The sequence below is a fragment of the Cyrtonyx montezumae genome, unplaced genomic scaffold (assembly GCF_038088225.1).
Source record: "Cyrtonyx montezumae isolate F1298 unplaced genomic scaffold, pur_monq_1.0 scaffold_16, whole genome shotgun sequence".
NCBI classification, from domain to species: Eukaryota; Metazoa; Chordata; class Aves; order Galliformes; family Odontophoridae; genus Cyrtonyx; species Cyrtonyx montezumae.
The window spans coordinates 8,845,087-8,872,116 of NW_027071892.1; the positions used below are offsets into that span (position 1 = coordinate 8,845,087).

At 49.5% G+C, this 27,030-nt stretch overlaps 4 protein-coding genes across 6 annotated transcripts; 2 read left to right on the forward strand and 2 right to left on the reverse strand.

Moving 5' to 3' along the window:
* Nucleotides 1–1,311: 1,311 nt before the first annotated feature.
* PLK1 (polo like kinase 1) lies at nucleotides 1,312–6,187 on the reverse strand. The gene is made up of 10 exons (XM_065732684.1): nucleotides 5,708–6,187; nucleotides 5,425–5,593; nucleotides 5,188–5,332; nucleotides 4,626–4,719; nucleotides 3,902–4,121; nucleotides 3,448–3,606; nucleotides 3,154–3,231; nucleotides 2,524–2,678; nucleotides 1,887–2,069; nucleotides 1,312–1,518 (listed from the first exon to the last, which is right to left on the reverse strand). The coding sequence occupies exons 1-10, from the start codon at nucleotides 6,074–6,076 to the stop codon at nucleotides 1,312–1,314; spliced, it is 1,779 nt and encodes a 592-aa protein (XP_065588756.1). The 5' UTR covers nucleotides 6,077–6,187.
* A 718-nt stretch (nucleotides 6,188–6,905) lies between these two features.
* Nucleotides 6,906–13,443, reverse strand: DCTN5 (dynactin subunit 5). Of its 2 annotated transcripts, none has more exons than XM_065732762.1 (7): nucleotides 13,379–13,443; nucleotides 13,183–13,251; nucleotides 12,808–12,926; nucleotides 12,235–12,346; nucleotides 11,515–11,617; nucleotides 10,685–10,776; nucleotides 6,906–7,621 (listed from the first exon to the last, which is right to left on the reverse strand). In XM_065732762.1, the coding sequence occupies exons 1-7, from the start codon at nucleotides 13,424–13,426 to the stop codon at nucleotides 7,601–7,603; spliced, it is 564 nt and encodes a 187-aa protein (XP_065588834.1). In that variant the 5' UTR covers nucleotides 13,427–13,443; the 3' UTR covers nucleotides 6,906–7,600. The 2 variants fall into 2 exon arrangements, with proteins under 2 accessions (XP_065588834.1, XP_065588833.1); XM_065732761.1 differs by having other exon boundaries at nucleotides 7,613–7,674.
* Nucleotides 13,444–13,551: 108 nt separating this feature from the next.
* Nucleotides 13,552–21,886, forward strand: PALB2 (partner and localizer of BRCA2). The gene is made up of 12 exons (XM_065733026.1): nucleotides 13,552–13,602; nucleotides 13,695–13,754; nucleotides 13,844–13,943; nucleotides 14,188–16,074; nucleotides 16,743–17,545; nucleotides 18,146–18,229; nucleotides 18,767–18,928; nucleotides 19,368–19,453; nucleotides 19,722–19,883; nucleotides 20,042–20,158; nucleotides 20,553–20,640; nucleotides 21,665–21,886. Exons 1-12 carry the CDS (start codon nucleotides 13,552–13,554, stop codon nucleotides 21,884–21,886), a joined length of 3,822 nt encoding a protein of 1,273 aa, XP_065589098.1.
* A 1,151-nt stretch (nucleotides 21,887–23,037) lies between these two features.
* Nucleotides 23,038–25,434, forward strand: NDUFAB1 (NADH:ubiquinone oxidoreductase subunit AB1). Of its 2 annotated transcripts, none has more exons than XM_065733038.1 (4): nucleotides 23,038–23,334; nucleotides 23,408–23,495; nucleotides 24,518–24,629; nucleotides 25,271–25,434. In XM_065733038.1, exons 1-3 carry the CDS (start codon nucleotides 23,065–23,067, stop codon nucleotides 24,607–24,609), a joined length of 450 nt encoding a protein of 149 aa, XP_065589110.1. In that variant the 5' UTR covers nucleotides 23,038–23,064; the 3' UTR covers nucleotides 24,610–24,629; nucleotides 25,271–25,434. The 2 variants fall into 2 exon arrangements, with proteins under 2 accessions (XP_065589110.1, XP_065589109.1); XM_065733037.1 differs by having other exon boundaries at nucleotides 23,039–23,334; nucleotides 25,268–25,434.
* The last annotated feature ends 1,596 nt before the right edge of the window (nucleotides 25,435–27,030 follow it).

Consider the following 27,030-nt stretch of genomic DNA (forward strand, 5'->3'; position numbering starts at 1 on the left):
AGCCTTCTCCTGAGAACAGTTGGAAGAGCTGCAGCTCAGCTGCTGCAGCCCACAGGCCACTCCTCAGAGCAGCAGCTCTGTTCCCAGGGTCACTCGTGAGGATGCAGCTGTCTGCATGCTTATCACAGAGATGGGAGCAGAAGGACTGATACCAGAGTGCTGACACCGGATGCAGCCCTTACCCCCAGCTGACAGCACACAGCTCAGAGCTTTGGCCTCATTCTTTGCACCAGGTCTGGGAGGGCTTGAGGCCCAAAGCACAGTGCTGATAGCAAGCTGGGTTTGTACAGACCCGTTCCTCTTTTTGCTGGGGTATGGGATCTTTTTACACAGGTAACGAGGCACTTGTGCCTGGATTATCTTCAGAACACTGTATGGCTAAGAACATTATATAAAGTGTTACCAAAAAATCATAAAAAGTTCATGCTGCTTTAAACCTAACTGTATGAAAGCACCAGAGATGTCAGCCATCAGCACTGCACTACAATCAGCAAAATATTTATTTACAACATGAAATATAACCAAAGGCTCTGATCAAACAGAAGAGGGGAAGGCACAGAACTACTTTTCTCCTGCAATAAGGCACAGGGCTGTTCTCTATTTTTTTGGCATTACCAAAGAGCAAATCCAGGGCTCAGCTCAGCCAGCAGCTGGTGGGAAAAGAGCTCATGGAAATGAGAGGTCTTGATCAAGAGGAGCTGGGAGGCAACATGCTGCTACTTCCCTTCCAAGAACAAGGAGAGGCTGGACAACCCAAGGAACAATCTTTAATCAAGTTACGCAAGAAGTTTATACAAAAGTTTATAGTTTTCCATGTAGAACAAGTTCAGTATTAAAATGCAGATTGCTCAATCTCAACCTGGGCACATTAAATATCTTAGTTGTGCTGCTACAAAAGGAAACAAGTCCAGAGCATCATGCACAGACATGTACAAAACTCACACGATAGTTCTGGGGAGAACCCCACACTTTATCTCATTAGAAGGCCCAGGAACCTCCAACAAGAGGGTTGTTTATTGAGTCAGGCTTTTGCCTTTGAGAAGTTAGGGAAGAAAAAAACTATATAAGTAACTAAAAAAAAAAAAACCAAAAACAATAACACTTTGTATTGGGAGGGAGGAGCAAGCCTTTGTGCACCACTCACAGTGAACACAACACCATCACAACAGCATCAGGGGCTCCCTGGGGGCAACTGGAGCACACGCAGCAGAAGCCCAGCTGTGTGATGACAGGTTACAGTACAAGTGACACTAATAGACTGTCCACAGTTGAGCTATTTGGCACAGAAGTCAGTTTCATTAAAACCAAAGCCTAAGAGGAGGATTTCACACGGGTTGAGCCAGATTTTGAACCGAGGAGCTTCTCCACCATGGTGCGAGCATAGCGTAGCCGGCTGGCCAGCTCCTTGCAGCACCCATGCTCCTCAATGAGGCTCAGCTTGTACGTGCGGAACTCCCGTTTCTCATCTATGTATGTGACAGCAGCCATTAGAGGGCACAAGATGACTTTGGTGTGGTCCTGTGGGGGAGAGAACACACGGTCACCCTGACATGTGGCTCCAGGGTGAAACATTCACTCCTTCAGATAAGCCATCGTTGCAGGGACACCCCAACTGCAGGCCAGCACCTACTCACACATTCAAGCAAAGGGAAACAATTCATCTGGACGAACAAGATACCTGCACCAAAGTCTGTGCAGCAGTTTTACTCCTGCTAAAGGAAACCATCACCTGATAAGCTAGGAAGGCTTACATACCAGCAAGCAGAGCAAGGAGCCTTCCTTCTAGCACTCTGTTCACTGGGCAAAGCTTCAGCTCAGTTTATAACTGCCTGCTGGGATGACCACCTCGCCACACAGCACGTAGCAAGTCAGCACAACAGCCTCACCTGGAAGAAGTTGATCTGCACAGTGCCATTGCTGAGGTGCAGGATGATGGCACTGCGGGTCCGGAACCATGTGCAGAGGTAAGGTAAACGCGCCAGCTCGTCTCCTTCCCGAGGCGTGATGTTAGCACCTGCCTTCAGCAAGTGCTCACTCATGTAGTTCCTGAAGTATTTCAATAGTGTTATCTGCAAATAGAAAAGGCTGTGAGGATGAGCCCCGGTATCTGCGGAGAGCAGGAACTGCTACCTCAAATCCAGAGACTTCTTAGGTCTTTCAGAGCTTAAGGGATCACTGCAAAAACGGGTGCAAATTCTCAAGTACCAGAGTTAACTTTGAGCGTGAAGACTCACTCTGCTGAATGTAAGTCTTCAGTGCATGTAAGCTTTATGAATGCTTATTTCTGTGAAGCTGCTCACAAGTGAGCCTCAGCCAGCAACTAGAAACAGTGAGAGCTGCCAGCATCCCTCCTTTGGGTCACACTTTACCAACCTAGAGGAAGACTGCTGAATGCAAGTAACCTCAAATTTCAGATTGTTTTCCCCCCTAGTGCCCACCCTGACAGCAAAGCTCAACAAGGCCTGCAGAGATCTCACCAGGAACAGTCACCCACCAACAAGAGCTCCCGTCCCCTGGACTGACCTTCTTGTTCAAGGCAGAGGGACAGGATCTCACAGTGAAGTAGGACTCTGTGTTGTTTTGCTCAATGTACTGCAAGCTGTCCCCATCATTGTACATGATAAGGCGAGTGGAGTCATTGAAAAGAACTCCAACACTGTTGTCACACAGCTGATAACCTAGTTCAAAATAAAGCCTGTTAGACTTTCACACATATAGGACCCCTGGTTACATGAAATACAGCTGGAACACTTGTCATCTGGGGGGTCCCTGAAGGCCACATCACCCATTTTAAAGACCCTCCTTTTTACAGAAGCCTAGATGGCACTTTTTCTCCTCTGCATTTGTCATCCTCCCTTGCTGCATTAGTAACTTTAACTCCCACAGTGAATACACATGCTCACTGCAGTGAGGCCAGCCACTCTGCATCCACAGGATCACGCAGCACACACCCTTAATGTGGCCTGGTAGAGATTCAGTGACTACTGCTCTGTGTTCACATAGCATTTGATGATGCTCCTAGTGATGATCTTGGACATATATAGTAGAATAATCATGATAAAAGAACCAAAGCTATACAGAGCCCAGATCAGAACTTCTTCCAGCTTCTTCAGAAACTAGAAAAGGCTGAAGTACTGCTACCATGTTATTTACCTAGACCATACTTATCCGAGTAGTCCACCCATTTGCTAACCCAGAAGATGGGAATACAGGCTGGGTCTTCAGCTTCTTCTGCAAAGAGAGAAGGAGTTTGTGAGAAGACATTTTATAGTGTCCTGTGCACCACAGCAAGCAAGGCCAAGAGGAAGGTAAGTAGCTTCCACATTGCTTTTCTGCCTTCCAGGTTGAAGCTGAGGTCAGTTGGTCTCTCACTTCAGCCAAGAGCATCAATGACAGAAACAAGTTACCCAGTAAGGTCAGTGGCTGTGGGATTGTCCCCAGACTCACCTTGTCTCACTGCTGTTCTTTCAGAGGGTTTGGCTGAGTTGACTGCAGTAAGCTGCTGTAACATGTCAGCTAAGTGACAGTCAATGGCATCTCCCATCTCCCGCAGCCCAGCTGCATCTTCCTTTTCAGGCAAGTTCTCTAACGCAGGGCTTTCTGTTCCTGGGCCAAGAAGGAAAAGATTGCAGAAAAGTGAGCAGGAAGTTTCTAAAAGCACCAATCTACGTTCTACCCTATCCATAAGAAACACATTATGCACCTCACAGCTGAATTGCTCCCTGCTTTGGTTCTGGACAAAGAGCAAAGAGAACTCCCGGACACAAGATGTTCTAGTTTCCATGAGAACTGGGAGAGTAGGTGAGGCAGCACCACATTCCCCACTGATGGGTCTGAATGTTGCTAGAGGCCGGGCAAACACACATCCATGCTGCTCTCACTTCCAGACACCTGCCCTTACCTTTGTTGAGTGCTGTCAGCGGCTTTCGCCCGTTCAGTTCCAGTGTGCTGGGAGCAATTGAAAACCGAGGTGCAACAGTGAGACAGCTGGTGGGCAAACGGCTGGGGATGTACCCTGATGTGAAGAACTCATCGTTCAGCAACTCATTGATAGTTGGGCGCGTGGCGGGGTCAGACCTTAGCATCTTCTGAATGAGGTTAGCAGCCACAGGGTTGATGTGCTAGGAGGAGACAGAGGTGTGAGACAAACAGAAGGACAAGCACACACTTGATCTGCTCTTTATGATACAACAAGGGACAAGGTTCTGCTCAGCACAGCTCTGGGTCAGGCAAGCAGGATGCAAGTCTGGGAGACAGAAGCATACAAGTATGGAGAGTAGTCTCCTAACAGCGTGTAAAGCTTAAAATCAACAAGACCAAATCAGCAGCAGTAGGATGAGATGGGGACTTGGCCCAACACCTCATTGGAGTCTGGACTCAAACAGTAAAATTGAACAGACTTGCTCAGCTGCCCAGCTCAGAATTTTTTTTGGTGAATCAAGGGGAGTGCTGCTGGCCCCTCAGGAAGAAACTGGTCTTACAGGTCCACACTGGCACCAGCTGATAGAACCTCTGATATACCCACTGGGGTAATATCTGCCTCACTATTATACAAGAGCCCACAAAGTGCAATGGGGTAAGAACAGCTGCAAGATGAACAGATCCACCCATGAGAAATACAGTACCTTGGGAATAGTATACTCATTCTTCTTGATTCGGATGTATGTTTCTTTGAGACAAGATGTTTCAAAAGGCGGTTTCCCCACCAGCAGAGTATACCTACGTGTATGCAAACATAGCATTAATTTCTTTTGCATAAGACAGCAAAAAGGCAAGACTCAAGCACAGAAGAACTCTCATAGTAAAGATGAGAAGCAGAGGGAACAGAACACACTTTGGCATTGGAAGTACAGTAGAACTAGCAACTGCAGAACTGTGTCTGGTTCCTGCACCTCTGAGAAGAGAGCAGTGATGTAGTAACCTCTGGAGAGGGCTTCAGTTAGGAAATGAGGATTTTGTGGGGGAAAAAGCCTCAAGGCAGTTGTGCTGCATAGTAGACTGGACTGCAGACTCACACGTATGTGTGCACAGAGCACCAGGGAGGTCAGGTGCCAGTGGCAGCAGGGCTCAGACACAGCAGTGTGCTGGATACAGCACGTCCAAAGCTGCAGTGTACACCAAAACCTCACAACAGGGGCCAACAGGATGCAAGGACCTCCCAGCCCTGCATGAGACACTTTGACTCACATGATGCAGCCAATGGACCATATATCCACCTCAAAGCTATGTCCCTTCTTGCCCAGCACCTCCGGGGCGATGTAGTTGGGGGTCCCACACAGGGTCTTCTTGCGCTCACCATCATACTCCACTTTGGTGGCCAGGCCAAAGTCACCTTGGGGAGAGACAGAGAGGTGGGAGCATGAGACACCTCAGATAGAACAGAACGGCTGCAGGGACCCAGCGGGCACCGCACCAGACACCTACCGATCTTCACCTCCATGTCATCGCTGAGGAAGAGGTTTCCCAGCTTGAGGTCGCGGTGGATGACGCGCTGGCTGTGCAGGTACTGGCAGCCCAGGATGGTCTGCCGCAGGTAGTAGCGCACCTCGGGCTCGCTCAGCGCCTTCCGCCGTTTGTGCAGCTCCAGCAGCGACTGCGGGGAGAAAAGCGGGTGGGGGAAGGGAGGGGTGGGGGGAAGGGGTCAGCCAGTACCCGACCGCACCCGCACGGCCCGTAACCCCCCCAGCGCGCCGCCCCGCGCCCTCACCCGACGGCGGCACAGCTCCAGCACGACGTAAACGAAATCGCTGTCCTCGAAGAAGCCCTGGAAGCCGACGACGTGGCGGTGCGCCAGGCTGCGGTGGATGGCGATCTCCATGGACATCTTCTCCTTCTGGTGCGGCTTGGCCAGCAGCGATTTGGGCACCACTTTGCCCGCGAACACCTCGCGGCTGTCGGCCTCGCTCAGCTCGTAGCACCGGGCGAAGCCGCCCTTGCCCAGGAAGCGGCCCCGCACGTAACTGCGCCGGGTCCGCGGGTCCACCAGCACCTTGGGCACCTCTTTACCGCCCGCCGCGCCGCCTGCTCGGGCCGGTTCCGCCGCCACCGGCCGGGCCTTGCCGCCCGCCGCGCTCATCGTGGTGCCGCCGGGTCGGGGAGCGTGGTCGGAGCCGGGTAGTGCCGCCGGGACCGGAGCCGTACGGGAAGCGCTGCGTCGGCGGTGCTCGCCCGATTCAAAAGCGGTTCCCGAGCGTTACGCGCCCGCGGCGGCCGCCCATTGGTCGGGAGGATTTAAAATCCACGCCGCCCGCCGCGGGGCACCATGGGAGCGCCCCCGCCCGCCGCGCTTAAAGAGACAGGAGCCGGCGGGAGGGAGCAGAGCGCCGCCCTGCGGACGGGAGGGGCGGCCGTCCCTCGGGGAGAGCGGACGGACACCGCCATGACACCGCGGGGTCGCTGCTGCGGATTTTCAGCGGCTGAAGGGGCTGGAAGAAGGGACAGGCTCCGTAACCGGGTCTGTGCGACGGGTCGAAGGGTTTCAAACTTAAGCGGGAGATTGATACGGGGGGTAAGGAAGAAGCTGTTTGCAGTGGGGGCGGTGAGGAGTGGCACAGGGTGCCCAGAGAAGCGGCGGTGCCCCGTCCCTGCAGACACACGCGGTCAGGGGGACGGGGCTGCGAGCACTGACGGTGCTGTGGGTGTCCCTGCTCAGTGCAGGGAGTGGGACCGGGGCTGGAGCTCTGCTGCTGCTGCGGGAATCACCCACCGGGGTTTTGTCCCTGTGGGCACCGAGCAGCTTTCCACATTGCCGCGCTGTAAGTACTGGGTAAAGGGAACCCACGTTACCTTGTGCTTGGTGCTTCTAAAGCAGCAGCACCGCGGTTTGCTTATGTGCTGTGAGCTTCCACGTCACAACAGTTTGCTTATAGAATATATTTCCACACTGACCCAAGAATTTTGCCCATTTTTATTGTGTACAATCCCACCCACTGTTGGTATATTCTTCAGCTTCTCCCTCTCTGACACTGAGGGCTGAGGGTGACATGTTGCCGGGTGACTGTGATTGCACCCAGCCTTCTTGCTTATTTTTGTCCCTTTCCTCTTGCTAGCCATCACGTGGAATATTACCTAGCAAAGAGAATGTCAGCAACAGACCACATGCACTCAGGTCTGGAGAGCTTGCTTCTGCAGCCTAACATCATTTGGTGAGAAAAGTAACTTTATGTTCTCATCCCCTAATCTGATAGTGCTGCTTGATGGAGCAGAATAAAATGCCAAAGGAAAATAGCTAAGAACAATGCAAAAACCATATGAAGCATCTCTGGCCATGAGCTTGCCTTCTCCCTCCAGGCATGCATGGTCCTACCCTGCTGAAAGTCGAATGAGGACAGTTCCGTTGTGGCTTCCCTTTCCCAAAAAGCAAAGCTGTTTGTTCTAGGACAGAGCTGATGGCCATGGCCAGCATATTCTGTGCTTTTGCAATTCGCAGGACCTTGGATGCTGCAGATGTGTCAGTGGCTACAAGCTATCTGGGTGCATCGTGGCAGAGAGCTGGCAGAGGCGTGGAGGTGAGCCCAGGTCAGTCATGCTTCAGAGGACAGGATAAAGTAACCAGGTGTAAGGAATGTTAACAGTGCTGAGCATCTTCAGCCGTGACTTTTTAGGCCCTGGCAGAGGCCACCTTAACAGAGACAATAAAACAGGTTTTAGTTAAAGCAGAAGAGTTGGATCAGCCTGCTGGAAGGAAGAACAGGTTGGGAAACGTGTAATGCTCTGTGTAGTTATGCATCCCTCAGCACACTGCAGCTGCTCTGCTCAAGTGGTTGTGGAAATGCATCAGTCTGAAACTTTTCCAGTTGCAGTCTCGTTTCCACTTCCAAGCTTGCATCCTTTAATTTGGCAGACACCTCCCATGGAGCAGCCCGGCTGCCCACTGCCCTCTGTGGTCCTTAACCAAGCAATCCCAGTGAAGTGTACTATGTGGTGTTGAAACTTTGAAGGGACACCACGGCAACACAGCACACACAGCCCTCCCTGATCTAGCACAGCACTGCTTCCCAAGACTCCAGAGGCAGTTGACATTAATCTGGCAGGGCAAAGCAGTACTTCTGAGTGGCACCACAAACACTTCAATATGTGACTTGCAGGAAATCTCACAGGAATGCCAAAACCTGTCTTGTCTTAAAACCAAAGAGGCCTCCAATAGTCTCTCAACAGGTGGCTTTTGCAAGGCTATGAAGATTCTGGACAGGAGGAAGTGAACACTTGTGGAAGCTGAAGTTGATTAGAAAGCTACCTGTAGTACAGATGCAGCACAAGGAACACCTACAACTTGGTATCTTTTTCCACTCAGGTACAAAAAGTGGCAAGCCTGGGCCTTCTGCAGGGACATCAGCCTCAACTCACACAAGCTGGTTTCAGCTCTTTTTTTCCCCAAAAGAGTCATACCATCTGGGATGGGTAGATTTCCAAATGCTTGAAACAACACTGCTGGAGCTACTGCTGTATCAAACAGACCAAACAGTCCTAAGTTTCAGAACTGAAGAGAGGATTATAGAATCACCTAGGAGGCATCAGGATTCTCACTTTGGCATCAAGAATAGAAGCAAAGACATTCTGTGGCACAGCCATTACAAACTAGCAACACTGCAACCATTTGCTAGTGAAAGTCATCAGCTCAGATACAGAAAGCAAATGCTGTTTCTCACCATGCTTAATGCACTGATGTAATATGCCTGCAAGCCACAGAACAAGAGACTGTGGCTTGTATGCACAGGCATGACAGGAACCTCACTCTGGTCTCAAGTTTGATTTAAAAAGTCACAACATTAAATTACTTGAACAACTTAAAAGGCTTTAATTTATGCACAGTAAAAATACAAACAAACCAGACAGTGATTTTACATTTGCTTAATGATGGTTTTCTACATGTTAGTACTTGTGTAGCTGTTTGCTATTTAAAGTATAGCAGTACTTTGCACTATATACAACAGCTGAAGGCTCCAGGGCTGCTGATCTCTCAGCTGTACACCTACTACAAATTAATATACATTCTGCTCTCCCCACACTGCTACACTACTACGTGCAGGAGTCCCAGTTTTAAAAAGTACAGAGGGCCGATGTTAAGCTTTAATAATACACACCCAGAACAGACAGATTCATTTTTGGCCAGGTGTCTGCTACTGTGTCAGGTATTGCAAGTGTCAGCTGTCTCTAACTTGCACACAGCTGTTCCCAGTAAAAATTAATCCTGCTGCATTACTTGTCCAAAATGAAGTATACTCTTTCCAAGAAGTCTGAATCTCCATCTTCAGTTTAATAATGAAAAAAAAAAAAAGCATTGAAATGTTTTCTGCAAATATATACACTGGGCAACAAATGGGGGGAATTGTAGCATTTTCTCACCACTTTCAGTTCCCCACTCTTTCTGCTGCAGTGAGTTCTGAGAATGGCATGGTACTACTCTTTACAAAGTCTTCTGGCTCTCTAAGGTCTGCAGTGTTCCGGAGAAAGACCATACATCATCCATGAGAGGAATGTAGGATGGGCAAGAGGATGAGACTGGTGACTACTTCAAGAGATAAAAGCTAAGAAGTGTTCTGTCAGCCTGTTGTGGTTTAACCTCAACAGGCAGCTCAGAACCACACAGCCATTTGCTGACTCCCCCCAATGGCATGAGGGAGAGAACCGGAAAGGGAGAAGTAAGAAAACTTGTTGGCTGAGATAAAGCTGTGCACACAAGCAAAGCAAAAAATTTATTCACTACTTCCCACTGGGTGGCAGGTATTGAGACATTTCCAAGAAAGCAAGGTTCCATCACCTGTAAAAGTGACTTGGGAAGACAAATGCTGTAACTCTGAATGTTCCTTCTCCCCCATCCTTCTTTCCTTCTAGCTTTTATTCTTGAGCAGGAATCATATTGCATGGAATATCTCTTTAGTCAGCTGTCCTGGCTGCATTCCCTCTCTGATTCTTGTGCTCCCACAGCCTCCTCACTGGCAGGCAGCATGAGAAGCAGAAGGCCTTGACTCAGTGTAAGCACTTCTCAGCAAATATTAAAAGATCAGCATGTTATCAATGTAGCCCTACATGAGCTACCACTAACAAGATTAATTTTGTCACAGCCAAAACCGGGGCACAGGCAAGGCATATGATGACAGCCTAGTCAATCTCAGGATGATAAAAGATACCCTGGCCCTACAGGATAGAATCACAGCCCATGGGGAGAAAAGGAACCTCGACAAACAGGCCTATACATCAGCAAATATTTTTTGGAAGGAAAGAATTGCCTCTAATGAACCACGTCAGCCACACAGCACTTATTTTCTAGGATGGAAACTGCTCTGAGCAAACGTGAACCCACTTGACTCTGGGGAAGGAACAGAAGAGAGGTGAAAGACAGGCTTCGGCTACAGAATATGTTGTCAACTCTGCCTTGCTCCCCAGTTGCAATGAGGAGATGTTGCCTTAGGGAATGGAATCAGCTTTCCTAGTTCCAGAACATTTATAATGGCACAATTCAGACAACATGGGATGAATTACACTCAGATGAATATGCAAAGGTTAAACAACAAGACACAGCAGCTTGCACAGGGGACTGCTTGGCCTGACCATTAGTGTTCAGGAATGCCCATAGAAGTTCAGGAACATACCCTGGACTCTTAGAACAATATTCTTCTCTCTGCTCCCAAAATACTTCTATGTGCCTTTACTGCTCTGAAACATGGTAAATAGGCTACTAGACCTGAGTTAGTGGCAAGAACTTCTGGTAGTAGCTCTTTGTAACGTCGATCATGAGTTCCTGGGTACATTCTGGGAGTTCACCAGAAAAGAGCCCTGGAAGAAGAGCGTGAACATGACTGTCAATGTTCTTGCAGATGAAAGCAGAAATAAGCTAAAATTCAACATTCAAAAACAGTAACTTTGATTGCTCTGTAAGCAAATACAAAGTGAGCAGCTATGTGCTCTCTTATGTAGAGGAATAAAGCAAGATCCATCCCATGGTACCCCTGGGATGGACATCAGGCAGTCTGCTGCAGCTAGGTCCCATAACAGCTTCTGCTGTTCCCTATAAAGCACGATCAGAAGATAAGCAGCTACCTATCACTCACACAATGACACCTCCAGAACAGACAGACTGATGAGCTGGAACTAAATATTTATATACCTCAGTCTAATGTACCTCCCTCTCTTTTTATATGATGAGCACAGTTGGACTTCCTACAGCTGAGCTACTAAAACACCTGGAAAAACAGAAGTCATCAAAGGACTGCTCCCTCTCCCACAGTCCAGCTAAATTCTTCACACCTGAAAGACTGTTGCTTACTGGACAAGATGATCACAGCTGGCATACACATTGCCAACCCATACATTATACATTAACGTATACTACCTACCTAACATACACTAAAGCAGTGAGATTCACAAGTTAAAATTGTTACTTTAGAGTTCAGAGTGTCCTTCGTTCCTACGCACTAAATGCCAGTAGGAGTCTTTGTCACAGCAATTCTGTTTCAAAATAAGAAAATCCATTTTAAGCACACTTATGTACAAGTAAACTTAGAGGTAGCATACCCGGGCAGCCTGAGAAGACCGTGAAAGGTGGGACTACTGTTTCAGGAGGTAGTACTGTGTTGTCTAAGATTTTGCAGCAGTCTTTCAAAACGCATCTACGACCCTAAAACAAAGATTAGGCAGAATTTGTACTTAAAATACTATACACTTTTGCTTATTCCTGACAAATCAGCTAAGCTTCAACAAGCTTAACTCTTCAAAACACGTATAGAGAATCATGCAAATAAATCTCTGCCCTGATTGAATGCTCTTCCCAACAGCATTTGAGAGACTGTATTTATTTATTTATTTATCTTGAGGAAAAAAGTCTGTTTGCTTTTGACTAACACATGGGCAGCTGCACATTAACTTACAACAGTGTGCAAACTGGAACCCAGAACTCAAGTCATGCAGTAACATAGTAAGGACTTATCCAGTTCAGCAGATAGTGGCCTTAACTGTCTTGCATTATTTGCATAGAATCACAGTTCCACTTGCACTTTATGAGAAGGCCATCATCCCTGGACAGGCTCAATAGCTGTAAGGACAAACAGTGGTCAGCTGTACCTGCTGTCCGAGACCAAAAAAGACCAAAAAGCATCCCTTGCTGTAGACAAGGAAAAGGGTGGGACAGGAACAGCAAGTACACTTGCTCCTGACAGTTGGCACAGATACCTTTCTACTGCTGTTATAAAGTCTTAATAGTATTCAAGAGGTTCAAGACTGGGAAAGAGTACTCACAATGACACAGTTTTTGCCTATGTGGACATAGGAGCCAATCTGGGCTGCATTGACAACACAGTCCTCTTCTATGAAGACATGATCACCAATGTGGAGAGGGAAAAAAGCAACCCTGCAACAAGAGAGTCTTTTATTCAGACAGTACAACGTATAAACTAATTGACAAAACAATCAGACTCCAAATCACACTGCAAAGTCTCTTGTTTCCAACTGGAATACCAGATGTAGACTTGACGCTGTGGATGACTGAACAGTAAGCTCTTTTCTCAGATATTTCTAAAGGACAGTCAAGATAAGCAACAGGAAAACAATGCAAACAAGCAAAGATCAAGTGAACCACATTCTTCATCTACTTATTTTAATATATCACAGTCTTTCCATATTGTGGTCTGAAGGGAACACTAGCTCTCAAGGAAAAACTGAACGTCTCGGGAAAAGGTTTAAGGGGACAGTTATACAAATTACTGACACAGGGACATAACCCTCTGAACACGTAGGCCTTAGGTAAACTAATGTATTTTGTAAGCATATAGATTTCAACCTCAGCTTCCCTAAAGGAAAGATACCTCTTACCCTTTGCTAAACTTCTTGAAGGGGGGCCTGATAACACTGCGGCTTTTCACCACGCAATGCCGTCCAACTCTGACATTTGCCAGGTCACCACGGATGATGCAGTCATTCATAACTATTGTCTGAACAAGAAAGGGAAGAGGAAAAAGTGAGCTGCAACATCCGCTAGTGTTACCAATTATTATACAAACTCATGTCAGCGAGACTACGTGCCAGGAAACGCACACAGTGCTCTCACTACGGCAGTGCAGTCCGCAGAGTAAACACACAAAGCAAAGTGAGGCAGAAGCACAACCACAGACAAAAGCACTGCCGTCTGCGGGCACCGGGGCAGCGCGGTGCTGTGACAGACGGGACCGCTCCCGTCCCACTGCTTACCTTGCCATTGAGAACGATGTTTTGGCTGCCGCACAGAACGGACTGCCGGCTCACCTTGTTGCCAGACGCCTGCGGGGAGAATGGGCAGTCAAAGAGCCGAGCCGAGCCGAGCCCAGCCCAGCCCAGCCCAGCCCAGCCCAGCCCAGCCCAGCCCAGCGCCCACCCCCCAGCCCAGCCCTCAGCCCCCGCCCCGCACCGTCTCGATATACTCGGACTTGTTGTACAGCAACTCGCTCAGCTCCATGGCCGCAGCACTTCCGCAATGCCGCCCCGCACTTCCTGTACGCCACTTCCCGCCGCCACCCGGCGCTTCCGCTGTGAGCGCGGCCAATGGCGGCGCGGTTGCCATGAGCACGGGAGGCGGCAGTGATGGCGGAGGCGGCGAGTGGCGTGGTGCTGAGCGGGGCCGAGAAGGAGAAGGTCTGGCCGAGCCGGGCCGCCGCTGACGGGCCGGGGCTGCGGCCAGGGTTGATGGTTGATGTAGACTCAGCTCGGTTCGTTGTGTTTTGCAGCTGCGGGAGAAGCTGGCGCTGCTGAGGAGGGAGTACAGCGAGACCGTCAGCCGGCTGCGGGTGAGCGGGCCGGGCCGGTAGCGGGGCTGGGTCCGGGGAGGAGGTGCCCGGAGGCCGATCCGAGCCCCTCGGCCGTGTTGTATTCCCAGCGGGCGCAGCGAGCCGAGCGGGCCAAGAGCCACGGCGGGAAGGCGGCGGCGGAAGGAGCCCTGCGGCCCGGGACGGGAGAGGCCCCGCAGAGCCCCGCAGGTAGGAGCCGGGCGCGGCCGCGCGGAGCTCCGTGCCCGCTGCCCCCCGGAACTCGGCCCCTCATCTTTACATTGCAGTCTGCAGCAGCACTCCTTCTTCCCTCCTCACTGGGTGCTCTCTGATCCTCACTGTGAGATCTCAGCCTTTCACTGTTACCCGAGTTGACTGATTTAACTGTGTGATGTTTTTTCTCGGATGCAGCTTTGGTGGGTGTGCTTTACACACACGAGGTTTCTTCCCACAGGCTGTAGTAATGACGTATCTCCTGGTGCTGATAGACACACGTGTCACCTACAGACTGAAACCTGCTCAGGTCCTGACACAAAGGCTAAAACATCTGTCATACTGCAACATAGTCCTGAGTTCTTCAGTAATGAAGTTTGCTTGCAGGAGGGCTCACAGGCAGAGAGTTTACAGGCTAGCCAGGAAAATGCTTCCCGTGGACTTCCTATGCCTGCTACTGAGGAGAAAAAAAGGCAGACTTTGAGAAACATGATGAAACTGAGGAGGAGGTCAAAGACTGTGGTGTCAGAAGAAAAGGAATTAGTGCATGATGTGCATCTTGTCAATAATGATGTAATGGTGAAAAAACAACTTGCCAGTGTGGAGGAACTTCGGTCACCAGTCTTCAGGCGAAGCAGTTTTTCAAATGCTGAGGAAAATGTTCATATAGAGTCCAGACCTGTGCTTATGGGGAGACGAGAAAGCAGTTTAACTCCTCCAAGTGCAGAGTTTGGAGTTTTGCAGGACGTACCTGAGGACAGTATTCCTCTGGGAGTGCCCGAGCTCCTGTGTGCTCTGGAGGACAGCACTGATGTCTGGCAGTCTGAGTCCCCAAGTGCCACGGTCACATCTGATAACCAAGAAGCTGCACAGCAATGTTCAGAGGGTGGTGAATCTGTTTTACTTGATGCCAGCGGTGGTGGTGGAAAAGAATCTTTCAGGACAGTAAAAGAAATGGACAGTGAGAACATGTGTGAAAATCGGGGAGAATTACGTAGACTTTTGGATTTAATGTCAGAAAATGAAGTATTGCCCACTGGCACAAGTAACAATATGATTAATGAGAGCAAAATCCATGGAGAAAATCAAAATGACACTGGCAGTTTAAATGACTTTCCTTCAGATCTTCCTCTGATTAATGCTGAAAAATTGTTGGAGAATCAACAGCTTGAAGTTCAGTCAAGACTTTCTCATCAAGAGGAGATTACAGCTCCTGAAAGCACTCTGAACTCTTGCACAGTGGTTGAAGGGCTTCCCTTTCCAGTTGAATACTATGTCAGGACAACTCGGCGCATGTCTAATTGCCAGAGGAAGGTGGACCTTGATGCTGTAATTCTCAGTCATCTGGGCAGGAGCAAGAAAGGTCAGAGAAGTAAATGCAAGCAGAAAGATGCGAGCTTAGGGCAGCTCTCCCAAGAAACTGCTGAAAATCATTTGGAGCCAGCAGTTGTGCCTTTCCCTTGTGCAGAAAGCGACCCAGTGAATTCTGGTGCTCAGGAACACTTTACATCCAGTGGTAGCAGCACTTCACCCGGATCGATTTCTCAAAACAGCATCGCAAGCACAGAGCGAGGTCAGAGACTATCACAGAGGAAAGAGAAGGAAAGAAGAAAGTCCACCTGCAAACCCTTTGTGAATGAAACGTCACAGGAACTTCTAGAAAGTTGGAATCTCATAACGCCAAGAGCAAGCAATAGTCTGCTATCAAATGAGTGTCAGAGTGAAAAGGAGAACTGTGAGGCTAATCTCAAAAAAACATCTTCGGATGGGAGACATTTTTCTGTTGCTGCAGCTCTTGGGTCTGAATTGACAGGTATGATGCAGCCAATGAGTGCTGATCCTCCTGGTGGAAGCCAAGTGCTTGGCAAATGCTGCGAGTCTCGTTTAGAACAAGTCCAGAATCCACTGCAGAAAAGTGGCTCTCTGAACCCAGCGAATGAAACTTCTACCAGCCACACAAGTGATCTGGGATGCAACCTAAGTGTGTGTCAGTCTGGTAAACATCCAGTGAAACACGTGAAGAGTCAGAAAGTGCACAGAGCCTGCAGGGCTGAGCAGCTCCTCACAGTCCCTCTACGCCGCTCCCTTCGTTCCTCTGCAAGACAGAGGAACAGTCACATCTCAAGAGGTATTTCATCAAACATGCACTCCCTAAAGCTTGACCCAAAGACCAAGGCAGGGAAACAGCCAAGTGCGTTCATGCACTGCTGTTCAAACCCTGTCGTATTTTTATTCAGGAAAATCTAATAGGGTTGGTTCTCTTAACAAGTTTTTTTTTTAATTTAGATCATGATGGGTGCCCAGATTCTTCTGTGCAATTCCAGAAATTTCAGTCTCAGTACAGTGACAGGAACTGAACAGCTGTGCATGGACGAGGAGCAGTGCTAGGAGATTCTTCACCTGCCTTGTCTGCTCAGGTCAACGCTGTGTTTGCTGTACCTGATTTTCCAGTAAATGGATATAAATTTCTGTTTCTCCAACTGGGTCTGCATATTAATGAAAAGGGGAACAGAAAGATTAGTGTCACAGTCCAGAAATACGTAGAAAAACTTGAGAGAAAAACAAACCAAACTGGTCAAGCACCCAATCAAGTTTGGTTGTCTTTGGCAATGATATTTTAGCTCAAAGGGTTGATGCAGAGCAATTGTGGAGTGTAGCATCTTCCTGGAAAGTTCCACTTCCATGTGTTAAGATGGATTATTTTTTTAATAGCTTAGAGTGATGCTCTAGATAAGAGATTCTAACATGGCTGCTTGCTGGTTAACTTATGGTGTGACATTCTCTCTTGAATTCTAGATGAAAACAAAAGGGGACTTGGCCATCAAGTGGAATCAGAGGGTCATGCTTCTCTTGGCCTTGCTGCTGAAGACCCAAATATGTCCAGCTCTCTCTTTTCCTTCCGTAGTTTTCAGTGGCTGGCCCCCAAGCTGGATATCATAGACTTTCATCTACCTGATGAAGAATTTGGACTACTAAAACTTGGGAAATATGAACCTTCCCCTGGGAATGACTTGGAGGTTTTTGTTCCTAGTGTGTTTGGGGATGGAGTGGCTTCAGTGGATGTACAAACTCCAGAAATGAATGCAGAAGAAAAAGAGTTTAAAACTAATCTGCTTTCATCATTTGAAAGTGGGTTGCATGAGCTACCTCATTTGGAAAGCCCAGCTGCCAAGGTGGAACTTTCTACACATGAATTGCTATTTACTCCCATGGAGACTGTCTTAACTGATGCTCCTGCTCAGCGTGAGTCCCAGATTTCTTCATCTGTTTTCCCTGTCTTGGGTCCAACCCCAGCTGTTTTACCATCAGCATGCAATCCTAATACAGGTTCTGTACCTCCTTTGCAAGTGGGCCTGCATTCCTCCAAAGAAACACCTGCCCAGGTTGAGAATAATAGTGAATGCAAAGACTCTGCCATTCCACTGCACTTGGACAGCTGTGGTGCAGGATCTGCTAGGAAAGAGGAAGGGCAAGGTCCAGCATGTCATTTAGAAGTTGAAAGTTGTCCTAATAATAGATCTGATGGGGCTGTGGACTTGGAGAAGCATTGGCAGTCACAAAGCAAACACGAGGGGTCCTGCAGAGCTTCTCCTGAACAGGTAACACACCCAAGTGTACTATGCCAGCAGTCTTCTGGGTGAGTCCCCTCATCCAAAGTCTCACCTGACCTTTAAAGTGAGACTTCCTCGGACACCAACTCTGAATGCTGTCTTTAAGCTGACTTTGTAAATGCTTGATTTCCATCTGTTGCTGAAAATCTCTTACCTGAAGAGCAAACTCTTTAAAATCCTACGTAAAAGTATGGATGTGGGCTTCAGAACCCATGTTTGAAGTAATCAAAGGACAAAAAAAATCTGGTACACTTATAATGTTGGTTTACCTTAAGGAAATTCTTCAGCTAGGATTGTCTTCTACATCTTATTATGAGTCAGTTGCTGAGAAAATGACTTATCTCTGAAGGGTGGGAATGCTGCTAAGGGGTGCAAAGTGGTATGAAGGAATAGGTTAGTCTGTTTTCACCTGGAAACTGTCTGGGCTGTCTTATTTTTCAAAGGCTTGCAAGAACAGAAAGAGGTGCTCCTACAGCAGCTGCTATCTCTACTGCATACAGAGTGAATTCACTCTCCTGTCTCATTCTTGCAGGTGCTGAATCTAATTTTGAAGTTAATTTATCCTGATTGTTTTACTTGTTTGTACAGGAAAAAACTGAAGCCGAACAGTTGACTCCAGTGCTGCTTGATGGCTTGAGAGAAGAGAACTTGCAGTTTGTTTCAAAGTTAAAGGTAAAATAACGTCAGACAACAGTCTACTGAGTTAGTAACAGCTCTTTAATAAAAGTTTAATAAGAAGTGCGATAAAATGCAAGATCATAACTTCGAGGGAAAAAAGAGAAACCAACAAAAAAACACTTTGCCTAATTCATCAGTTTTGTCTTCTTATATGATAAAGCATGCTGAAAAGCTAGATGCCTATGAATGTCACTGTGACTGAGAATTTCAGCGTGTATTTCTGACAAATGCCTAAACAGATGGTATATCCAACCCCATTCCAGCTCTGGGCTCAGTGGGATCCTCGTTGGGTTAAATGACAGATGATTTATGTGAAGTGAGCTGATTTATTTGCTGCTCAGAGGGCACAGTGCACCAGGTTTGTTTTTCGTGGTGCCTTACTGGCACTTTGCTCGAACATTAATATCTTGAACATAAAGTTTTCCCCTCAAATTATCATTGCACCAAGTCTCAAGAAGTGTTTTTCTCAATCTGAGCCTCCAGGCTATCATAGCTATCAGAAGAAAACCAGTACTGTTCTGTTTTGGACAGGATTCTTCAAGTTCTTGTGCTGTGGATGTGAGCAGCGTGTGGTGGGAAGCAGCTGGCTGCAGGGAGCTGTGTGTGGTGACTGCCTGTGAGAGTTCAGTTTCCCTGTGGAAACCACTGGCACTTGACCACTGGGAGAAGGTCCATACTTGGCAACTTGGAGAGGTGTGGACACAATCTTTATTTCTAGAACTCAGAACAGCTTTCTTGTATCACTGTTAATTCCTAAAATACAAGGAGCTTGAAGTCTTAGGTGCGAGATTTGTTCTTCAGATGGCATTTCTCATTGCATCAGGCAATGGAATGACTGACATTGGTGATGAGGAAGGGCAGTGTTTTGTGTGGTTCCATGTTATATGCTGGAACTTGAGGCTTCATGTACTGAATGGTGGCTGCTCTATGCTCTTTTCCTTTTAGATCCCTGGAGACACCTTTTGCCTCATGTCAATAAGTTCAGGTGTTGAGCTGAGTGTGTTTCTTCAGAGGGGTCTGAAAATTAGTTCTGTCCCACATAATTTTGCTCGAAACACTCTAGAAAATGGGAACGTAGTTAAAGGAAGAGGGACATTTTGGGTAACATGGAATTCTTGCTTTGCTGTCCTAGATTCCTGTCATACAGATCGTTCCTCTGCCAGACACCTGTAATCTTGTGTGTATAGCACTGGGAAATTTGGAGATTGGAGAAATAAGGTATTGTATTTATTTCTTGCTAGTGTTTTGTTCCCTGAATAGCTGCAGCTTAACTCTTCTGTAGTAGCAGAAATTGACTCTTACTAATGTGTCACTATTTCAGTTGCTTTTATTGTTGGAAAACATAGAATTTCTAAAAATCAACTATTAAGATTCGCTTACTCGCCCTGGAGGGATTAGACAGTTTAAACATATATTTTTTAATATGCTGAGGTGTGTTTGAATTCTGCTTCCTTCTGTCATAACGCATAATTTTCTCCTAATTTAGGCTCTTGCTTTATTCTTCTGAGAATGACTCATTCAAGCAATCACTAGTGAAAACTGGGAATATAAAAGCTGTTCTTGGGCTAAAGGATGGGAGGCTGGTCAGCAGCAGCAGAGCCATGCAAGAGCAGCAGGTGGAAATAGTATCACTTTCAGAGACAGGAAGGTGAGTCTTCTAGTTTTGGGGTGGTCTCAGTGTGGCAGGTAGAAAAGTAGGGGATATAGAAAAAGGGTCGGGTTTCTCTTCTTTTTGGAAGTGCACTGAGCATAGAACAGAGTTATTGTTCTGACTGTGTTTCTCACTGGTTTGCATCTGCTATTCAGGTGCAAGGATGGACAGACTTTGATGCCTCCTGAAGAAACTGTTCTGGCTTTTGCTGAAGTAGAAGGAGTGAGAGACGCCTTGGTTGGCACCACTGCAGTAAACAGCATTGCTGTTTGGTCAGTATTTCCTTTGCCATTAAATGTTTCAGTCTGTGTGTGTAAGAGGTGGCTCTGACAGCTGCAGACATTATGTAGGGGTGTTGGCTGGCTGCTGATTTCCCTGTGAAATGATCATTAACAAAGGACCTGGGCTGGCCATTTAACTTCTGTGCAGCTAGACAGATAGCAAATGAACTGCACTGCTGTAATGCCACTAGCTTTTGTGTCACATTCATTACACCTCTTCCTGTGGCCTCTCGTTGTGTGTCAGTTTGCTGTCTGTGAAGTCAAAACTGTCTGTCTTGGGTGGTGGTACATTTATGACTAGAAAATTATGACTGGAAATTATGACTAGAAAATACCAAATTGGGGATGGAAATGCAGTCAGAATTTGTCTTTTCACTAACTGCAGGAATCTGAAAACAGGCCAACTCCTGAAGAACATGCACATTGGTTACTCCTACCCAGCATCAATCTGCCATCGAGCATATTCTGACTCTGTACGTATGTGAAACATGGCACTCAGTTTATGCATAGCTTGGACTAACTGTGGTGGGACCTTGAAGGAGTGGATTGAAATATCATTTTTATTTACATTCAGTGAAGATAGTGCAGAAGAAAATAGGTTAACTAGAGCAAATAAGCCATACTGTCTTCTTCAGATGATTGGCTTTCTGCATTATACTGACAAAGTTCTGTGATGCATCAAAGTGCATTCCAAAGCTTAGGCAGGTAATGTGGGAAGCAGAAGTACTGTGCCCAGTGCCAGTGCCTGGTAAGTCTCTTTCATTTAGCAGGGAGGTGCTGGCATGATGGCAGAACGTTGCCATCATCAGAAAACCTATTTGAGTAGCTATTATTCATATATATTCCTGATGATATAAACTCTTCAAAGCCAGGCTTCATACACGCGATTCTTTGTCACATGCTTCCACCTGTGTTGTGATCTAGCTGGATTTTGTGGTTGTCAAGGATTTGATTGCTCTTAGTAAGCATGTAACATTTTGGAACAAGAATGTTTCCTCAAATAATGATGGTTTGAGTCAAACTCTGGAGACTTCCTGTGAATATCTATCCCAGCATATTTCATGCTAGTTTGTGGCTGTTCTGAGAGCTGCTGTGTTCAGCTGTGCTGGTTTGTATGGAACGTTTCTAAAATTAATAATTTCAAAAGGGTTCAACTAAGGCCCAGAAATGTTACTTTCAGTGTCCCCATGTCCTCCAGCAAGTTTAACTTTTCCAGGCAGAAAGGTAAGCACATAAATCCATGGGGTCACCGAACTGTCACTGCTGCACTGCATCAGCCCTTATCAGTCAGCAGCTGCTTTGTTGGTTTTTTTATCTAATTTGATATGGAAAGTAAACCACTTGCATTTTATTCAGTAAAACCAATGCATCACTGTCCATGGGGCTTTGATTATAGAGAGAATGTAGCAATTAATCAAGTAATCTTTGGAAAATTCTTTGGAGTTTTTTCCTCTCTTACTGATACTTTCAGTGATGTATTTTTCCTCTGTCTATCAGGGCCTTCTGTTTGTTGTTTTAAGTCACCCCCATGCCAAGGAGAGCGAGTCCTGTGGAAACCCCGCGTTCCGTGTGATGGCGTTCAACCCGAAAACAGCCAGAAGCACTGGGGTGATGCTTTCCTCCCTCCCACCTGGCCAGGCTGGAAGGCAAGTACCTCAGACACGCTGCGTGCTCATCTCCACGACACATTCGAGGCGGTTTCGGAGGAGGTTCAGTTAACAAGCTGAGTAGCAGTGCTGGCAGTGAGCCACCTGCCATCTTTCCAGTGATAAGAAGGCTGCCATCCATCACTTCCACTCGCACTGTGCATTTGTTATAATGCTCTGAGGGTGTTGGCTGTTTCCTGCCTGCTTCCTGCACAAGTCTGGGAGCTAACCTCTGAGCTCCCTGCGTCACGGCTCAGCAAGGGGCTCTGCTCCCCAGAGCTCTGTGAGCAAACAGGAGAAATGATTTTCTGCATGCTGTATGCTTTCTTTCCCTTCCCCTCCCCCCCACCACCATGATTATGGAAATGCTGTAGCTGGATTCATCAAACTCCTTAGACAAAAAACGTCTGGAGAAAATATCAGCAAGTGAGACTGGTGTTAGGTCTTTGTGATGTTAAGTTGTGCTTTGCTAGGTTTATTGATGCTAAGCAGCCGTTTGTAGTCTGATGACCTTTTCCTTCCTACTTCTTGCTTTTGGAAGACTAAGCCATTCAGGCTGGGTCTTGCAGCGTGCTCACATCTGTCACGTTTCCTATGTGCACAAGAGATGTTGTCTAGCAGAACAGTTTTCACCTACTGAGGATAGGGGAGGATTGCATGAACCTCCTTTGCTTTCAGCTGCAATATTCAACATAACCCGGTTCTCAGCAGTCCATTTAAACGTGCTCGTGGATTTTCTAGGCGCAAAACAGCTTTGCATTAAAGGCTGTGCCGAGCTGCAGCCCGGTGATACACGGTGTCTCCCGCAGGTACCTGGAAGGGGAGGTGAAGGACGCCTGGGCCGCGGCTGTGCTGTCCTCGGGGGCCATCGCGGTGTGGGATCTGCTGCTGGGCCGCTGCACCGCGCTGCTGCCGCCGGGCTCGGACGGCCGCTGGGCTCTGGTGCGCTGGAGCGCGGCGGGCGCGGCGCTGCTGGCGGGGCGGGCGGACGGCAGCGTGTGTGTGTACCGCTACGCGCAGCCCGGGCCGCTGTGACCGCGCCGGGCGCGGCGCTGTTATTAAAGTGCTTTGCTTCTATTCTCTCTAATAGAGGATACGCTTCCGTTCTGTGTGCCCGCGCCGCACCGCGCTGACGGGCGGGGGCCGGAAGTCCTCCCGCCGCCAGGGGGCGCTGCCGCCCCTCCCTTCCCCTCTGGCGCCGAGCACGCGGAGTTCCGGGCGCGGCGCGGGGGCTGCTGGGATCAGGTCACCATGGCGGCCCGTGTCCTCTCGGCCTGCGTCCGCCGCCTGCTGCCCCGCGCCGCCGCCGTTCCCGTTCCCGTCCCCGTCCCCCGCGCCGCGCTCGGTACGCTCTGTCCCGGCCGTCCGCGGGCCCCGCCGCCTGCCTTTCCCCCCGCGGTGCCGCGGGCGGGCCCTGCGCCGTGCCGCCTCTACTCGGAGCTGCCGCCGCTGACGTTGGCCGACATCAAGGAGCGCGTCCTCTACGTCCTCAAGCTGTACGACAAGATCGACCCCGAGAAGGCGAGCGGGGACCGGGCCGGGGAGGGCGGGGCCGGGGCCGGGGCCGGGAGCTGACGCCCTCTCTGCCCCCCAGCTCACGGCCGAGGCGCACTTCATGAAGGACCTGGGGCTGGACAGCCTGGACCAAGTGGAGATCATCATGGCCATGGAGGACGAGTTCGGTAATGGCACGCTGCGTGCTCGGGCCCTCCCGCGGCCGCACTCCTCCGGTCGTTGTCCGCGAGCAGCGGTGCTCCCAGAGGGCGGTGCTGCGGACCTCAGTCCCGCTGCAATAACGGTGCCGTGCCCAGCCCGTTTCCCTGGCACTGGGCACTTAACCCGGCACACCCGCAGTGTTTGATCTCAGGTCATCCCCACGCAGTCCTCGGTGCTCTGGGTTTTGCCCAACAGAGTTATTTTGGTACTTGAATTATCGTTGGTACTTAATGCTGCTAGAAGAAAGCTGTGTGGTTTTTGTTTTTTTGGTTTATATTCCAAGTTTCTTTCTCACCTCGGTTGGTACTTCCCCTTGCTTTTGTTCCAAGCTTGTCGCTCCCAGAACATGTGTCTGTTTTGTCGTATTGGACTGTGGGTGCTCTAGGATATGGTTCCTATAAAGAGCTCATAAATCTGGGTGGATGTTTTCGTTTTGGAGCATTTACTGATGCTCTGCATTGGATCCCGCAGCGTGCCTTGGGTGGAGCATTAGTGTGTGTCCACAAGGACCAGAAAGAGAAAAGCCTCAGTGTTCTGGATTATATTTCTGAGCAGATCCACTGCAGAAAGCCCCCACGCTTCCCATCCCAGGCAGTTTGCTGCAGCTCTTTTTGCTGTACAGCATTCAGCAGCAAGCTCAACCAGATGGGCTTTGGCTCTTGCCTGCCTACAGTTACCCAGAACATCCCCTCCAGTGTTGCCATGGGAGCCCTGATTAAGCTCTGATAGCTTCAGTGGTGCGTGAGGGGTAGTGCTTGGCTCAGCAGCCCCTGCTGCTTCTGCCTCGTCTCATCCAGAATGGGTTTCACATAAGGCATAGCACAGCCTGAAACTCACTGTAGTAACGAGGTGCTGACTGTGACTGTGGTACAGGCTCTGTGTGTTTAGATCCAGCTGAGTTGCACCCATCTGTGCCAGCAATAATCGCTTCCTTCGGCCTCGCTCCCATTTCCTTTGTTTTGGGCTGAATCTTTGTGCTTTCTTCCAGGATTTGAAATTCCTGATGGAGATGCAGAAAAATTAATGTGTCCACAAGAGATTGTAGATTACATTGCAGATAAGAAGGATGTTTATGAATAAAAGCAGTTCTCCAAAGCAGAGTAAGTATAAACGTGCCTCTGCAGGTGTCTCTTTGCCACTCCAACCACTGCAGGTATCCACCAGTCTGTGAGAGATGGTGAACTGACTTTGGTCACTGTAGTCCATCCCTCAGAGCTCCTCAGCTGCTCGCAGGGCATGCTGAGCAGCACTGTCAGGGCTGAGTGACAGTGCAGCTCTGAGCTGCTGCTAGCAGCTGCTTGCTCAGCAGCACAGCCTGGGACAGCAGCAGGAAAGGAAACGATCAGGAAGGGGTTATTCCAGGGACAGCCTGAGAGGCACTTGGGGGCTGCAGGGGAAATGAGATGGCCTCAGGCCAGTGTGCAGCAGCAGCACCTTGAGGCAGATTCCTGTTTGTTGCTCTTGTGCATGCTTCTCACCTCCCCCCTGCCTTGATCTTCCATGGGATTGAGGTATAAGGGGTCAGTGAAGGAGCTGTGCCTGTTTGCTGCTCTTTCTGAGCCAGAAATGGACAGGAAAAGAAAGTGACAAGATTGAGATTTGCAAGACTTGTGTCATGGCTTCCTTTGGTGGTGTTCAGCACTTGCTGGTTGCAGTTTCTCTGCCTGATCAGCTTCTTTTGTGCCTTAACGTGGTCATTTTCAGCTGACATAGTACTGAATGTGTGGATTTTTTTCAGCAGGAGATGTCTACCACTGGGATGGGACTGATGTCTGTGGGTATAAGCGCACACGCCGCACTGCTGCTGCTTTCATTGGAAAGTTGTACTTGGACATTGTATTTAAAGCTGTCTGAATATGTTGTCCTTTGAAAACAAGGAAAAAAGGAATAAATATATAAGACCACTGTAGTGTTGATACCTTTTTTGTTTCACCGTTGCAGCTTACTGCAGCTGGGTTGGAGGGTGTGAGACACGGCTGGGGCTGTTTGCACTGTGAGCTAGCAGCAGAGGCTGGGAGCTGCTCCTGTGTCAAAGAGCACTGTATCCTGGAGTGGGAGCTCCAGTGCCACCTCTACTGCCCCTGCTGCTGAGCTGAGCACTTCCGTGATTTCTCTGCTAGTAGCAGTGTCCCCTCTTTACAGTGAAATGCTCTTTTAATGCCTTCACTATTTATTTCGTGCCACGGCTGCTGCTGAAATGCAGAACCACATCCGTGTTTCAGTGAGCATAGCTCATCCCATCCCAGCATGGGAGGCTTGCTTTCAATCTCTCTTGAGCCAGGAAGAAAGAAAAAAAGTTATTTCTGGACGTGACACGGTTTTTCCTTCAAGCCAAGGAACACTTTCATATGTCAAAGAGGCACTGCTGGGCTGTGAGCCAAGAAGTGTCAGTGGATAACGTGTCTTCCTCTGGCAATCTGGGTGAGGGGATGGTGGAAAATAAGCCCCACTCCATCGCTGCTGTGCATGGAGCCGTGGCTGGGGTGGGTGCTCTGTTTTCAGTGCCTCCTCCGTTTCACTTTCGCGGCTGTTGCTGCCCCCCAGGGCCCGGGGTTTGCTTTCATTGCGTGAAAGGCACTGACCATCAGAATCACAGAATCAGAACCGTAGGGGTTGGAAGGGACCTCCCGACATCATCCAGTCCAACCCCTGCCAGAGCAGCTCCCTAGCCCAGGCTGCACAGGTAGGCGCCCAGATGGGTCTTGAACGTCTCCAGGGAAGCAGACTCCACAACCTCTCTGTGCACCCAGTGCTCCGCCGCCCTTCCTAGCACTTTCCTCTTAAATACACTGTGAAATATTCTCTGAACGGTGCTGTGCAACGGGAACGGGAGAAAACAATACTCGTGGTGGTCCTCGTTGGGGTGGTACCCCGTGCGGTCGTCGCTCTCGTGCTGGCGGGCGGTCCCCAGGGCTTGGAGGGGAGGGGGGGGGGAATTGCGGCTCCGGGTCCCCGCTCGACGCCCGCGGGCGCCGCAGAGCCGTGTTCCGCCCGCAGCCGGGCCCGCCCCGGCCCCGCCGCAATCCGCGCTCCCCGCAGGGCCGGGCCGGGGGCCGCGGCTCCGGGCGCCTCCGCCCCGCGACGGCGGGAACGGGCGGGGGCTTCCTGCGCTCCTCGCCCGGAGCCGCCGGCGGCGGCAGCATGGAGAGGGTCCCGCGGCTCGTGGCCGCCGCAGGTGAGCGCCGGGAGCCCGCACCGCGGGAGGGGCCGCGGGGAGCGGCGGGGGCCGTCACCGCGCGGCATCGGTTTCCCTCGGCCGGGGCCGGGCTCGGCCCCCGCGGGGAGCTCAGCCACGTGCGGCGGGAGCGGGTCCGGGCCCGGGCAGCACCCGATGCCCCGCGGCTCCATCCGCGCACGGGCAGACAGCGGCCGCAGCCCCGCGATCCGCCCGGCCCCGGGGCCCCGTTTTTCCCGGGGGATGCGCGTTCCCCCCCTACACCCCACGCGGGGGCGGTGTCCTCGTGCGCGTCCCCGTGCCGGCGCCGCGGGGATGATGGGGGG

Excerpts from the sequence above, each read along its gene's own strand:
- PLK1 (XM_065732684.1), bottom strand. The coding sequence starts at position 6,076 with ATGAGCGCGGCGGGCGGCAAGGCCCGGCCGGTGGCGGCGGAACCGGCC. Across the intron at positions 4,720-5,187 it reads TGGTCCATTGGCTGCATCAT|GTATACTCTGCTGGTGGGGA; the intron begins GTGAGTCAAAGT and ends GCATACACGTAG. Across the intron at positions 4,122-4,625 it reads ATGAGTATACTATTCCCAAG|CACATCAACCCTGTGGCTGC; the intron begins GTACTGTATTTC and ends GTCTCCTCCTAG.
- DCTN5 (XM_065732761.1), bottom strand. The coding sequence starts at position 13,426 with ATGGAGCTGAGCGAGTTGCTGTACAACAAGTCCGAGTATATCGAGACG. Across the intron at positions 13,252-13,378 it reads AGTCCGAGTATATCGAGACG|GCGTCTGGCAACAAGGTGAG; the intron begins GTGCGGGGCGGG and ends TTCTCCCCGCAG. Across the intron at positions 12,927-13,182 it reads ACATCGTTCTCAATGGCAAG|ACAATAGTTATGAATGACTG; the intron begins GTAAGCAGTGGG and ends TTTCTTGTTCAG.
- PALB2 (XM_065733026.1), top strand. The coding sequence starts at position 13,552 with ATGGCGGAGGCGGCGAGTGGCGTGGTGCTGAGCGGGGCCGAGAAGGAG. Across the intron at positions 13,944-14,187 it reads GGCCCCGCAGAGCCCCGCAG|GCTGTAGTAATGACGTATCT; the intron begins GTAGGAGCCGGG and ends TTCTTCCCACAG. Across the intron at positions 16,075-16,742 it reads GAACAGTCACATCTCAAGAG|ATGAAAACAAAAGGGGACTT; the intron begins GTATTTCATCAA and ends CTTGAATTCTAG.
- NDUFAB1 (XM_065733038.1), top strand. The coding sequence starts at position 23,065 with ATGGCGGCCCGTGTCCTCTCGGCCTGCGTCCGCCGCCTGCTGCCCCGC. Across the intron at positions 23,335-23,407 it reads ACAAGATCGACCCCGAGAAG|CTCACGGCCGAGGCGCACTT; the intron begins GCGAGCGGGGAC and ends TCTGCCCCCCAG. Across the intron at positions 23,496-24,517 it reads GGCCATGGAGGACGAGTTCG|GATTTGAAATTCCTGATGGA; the intron begins GTAATGGCACGC and ends GCTTTCTTCCAG.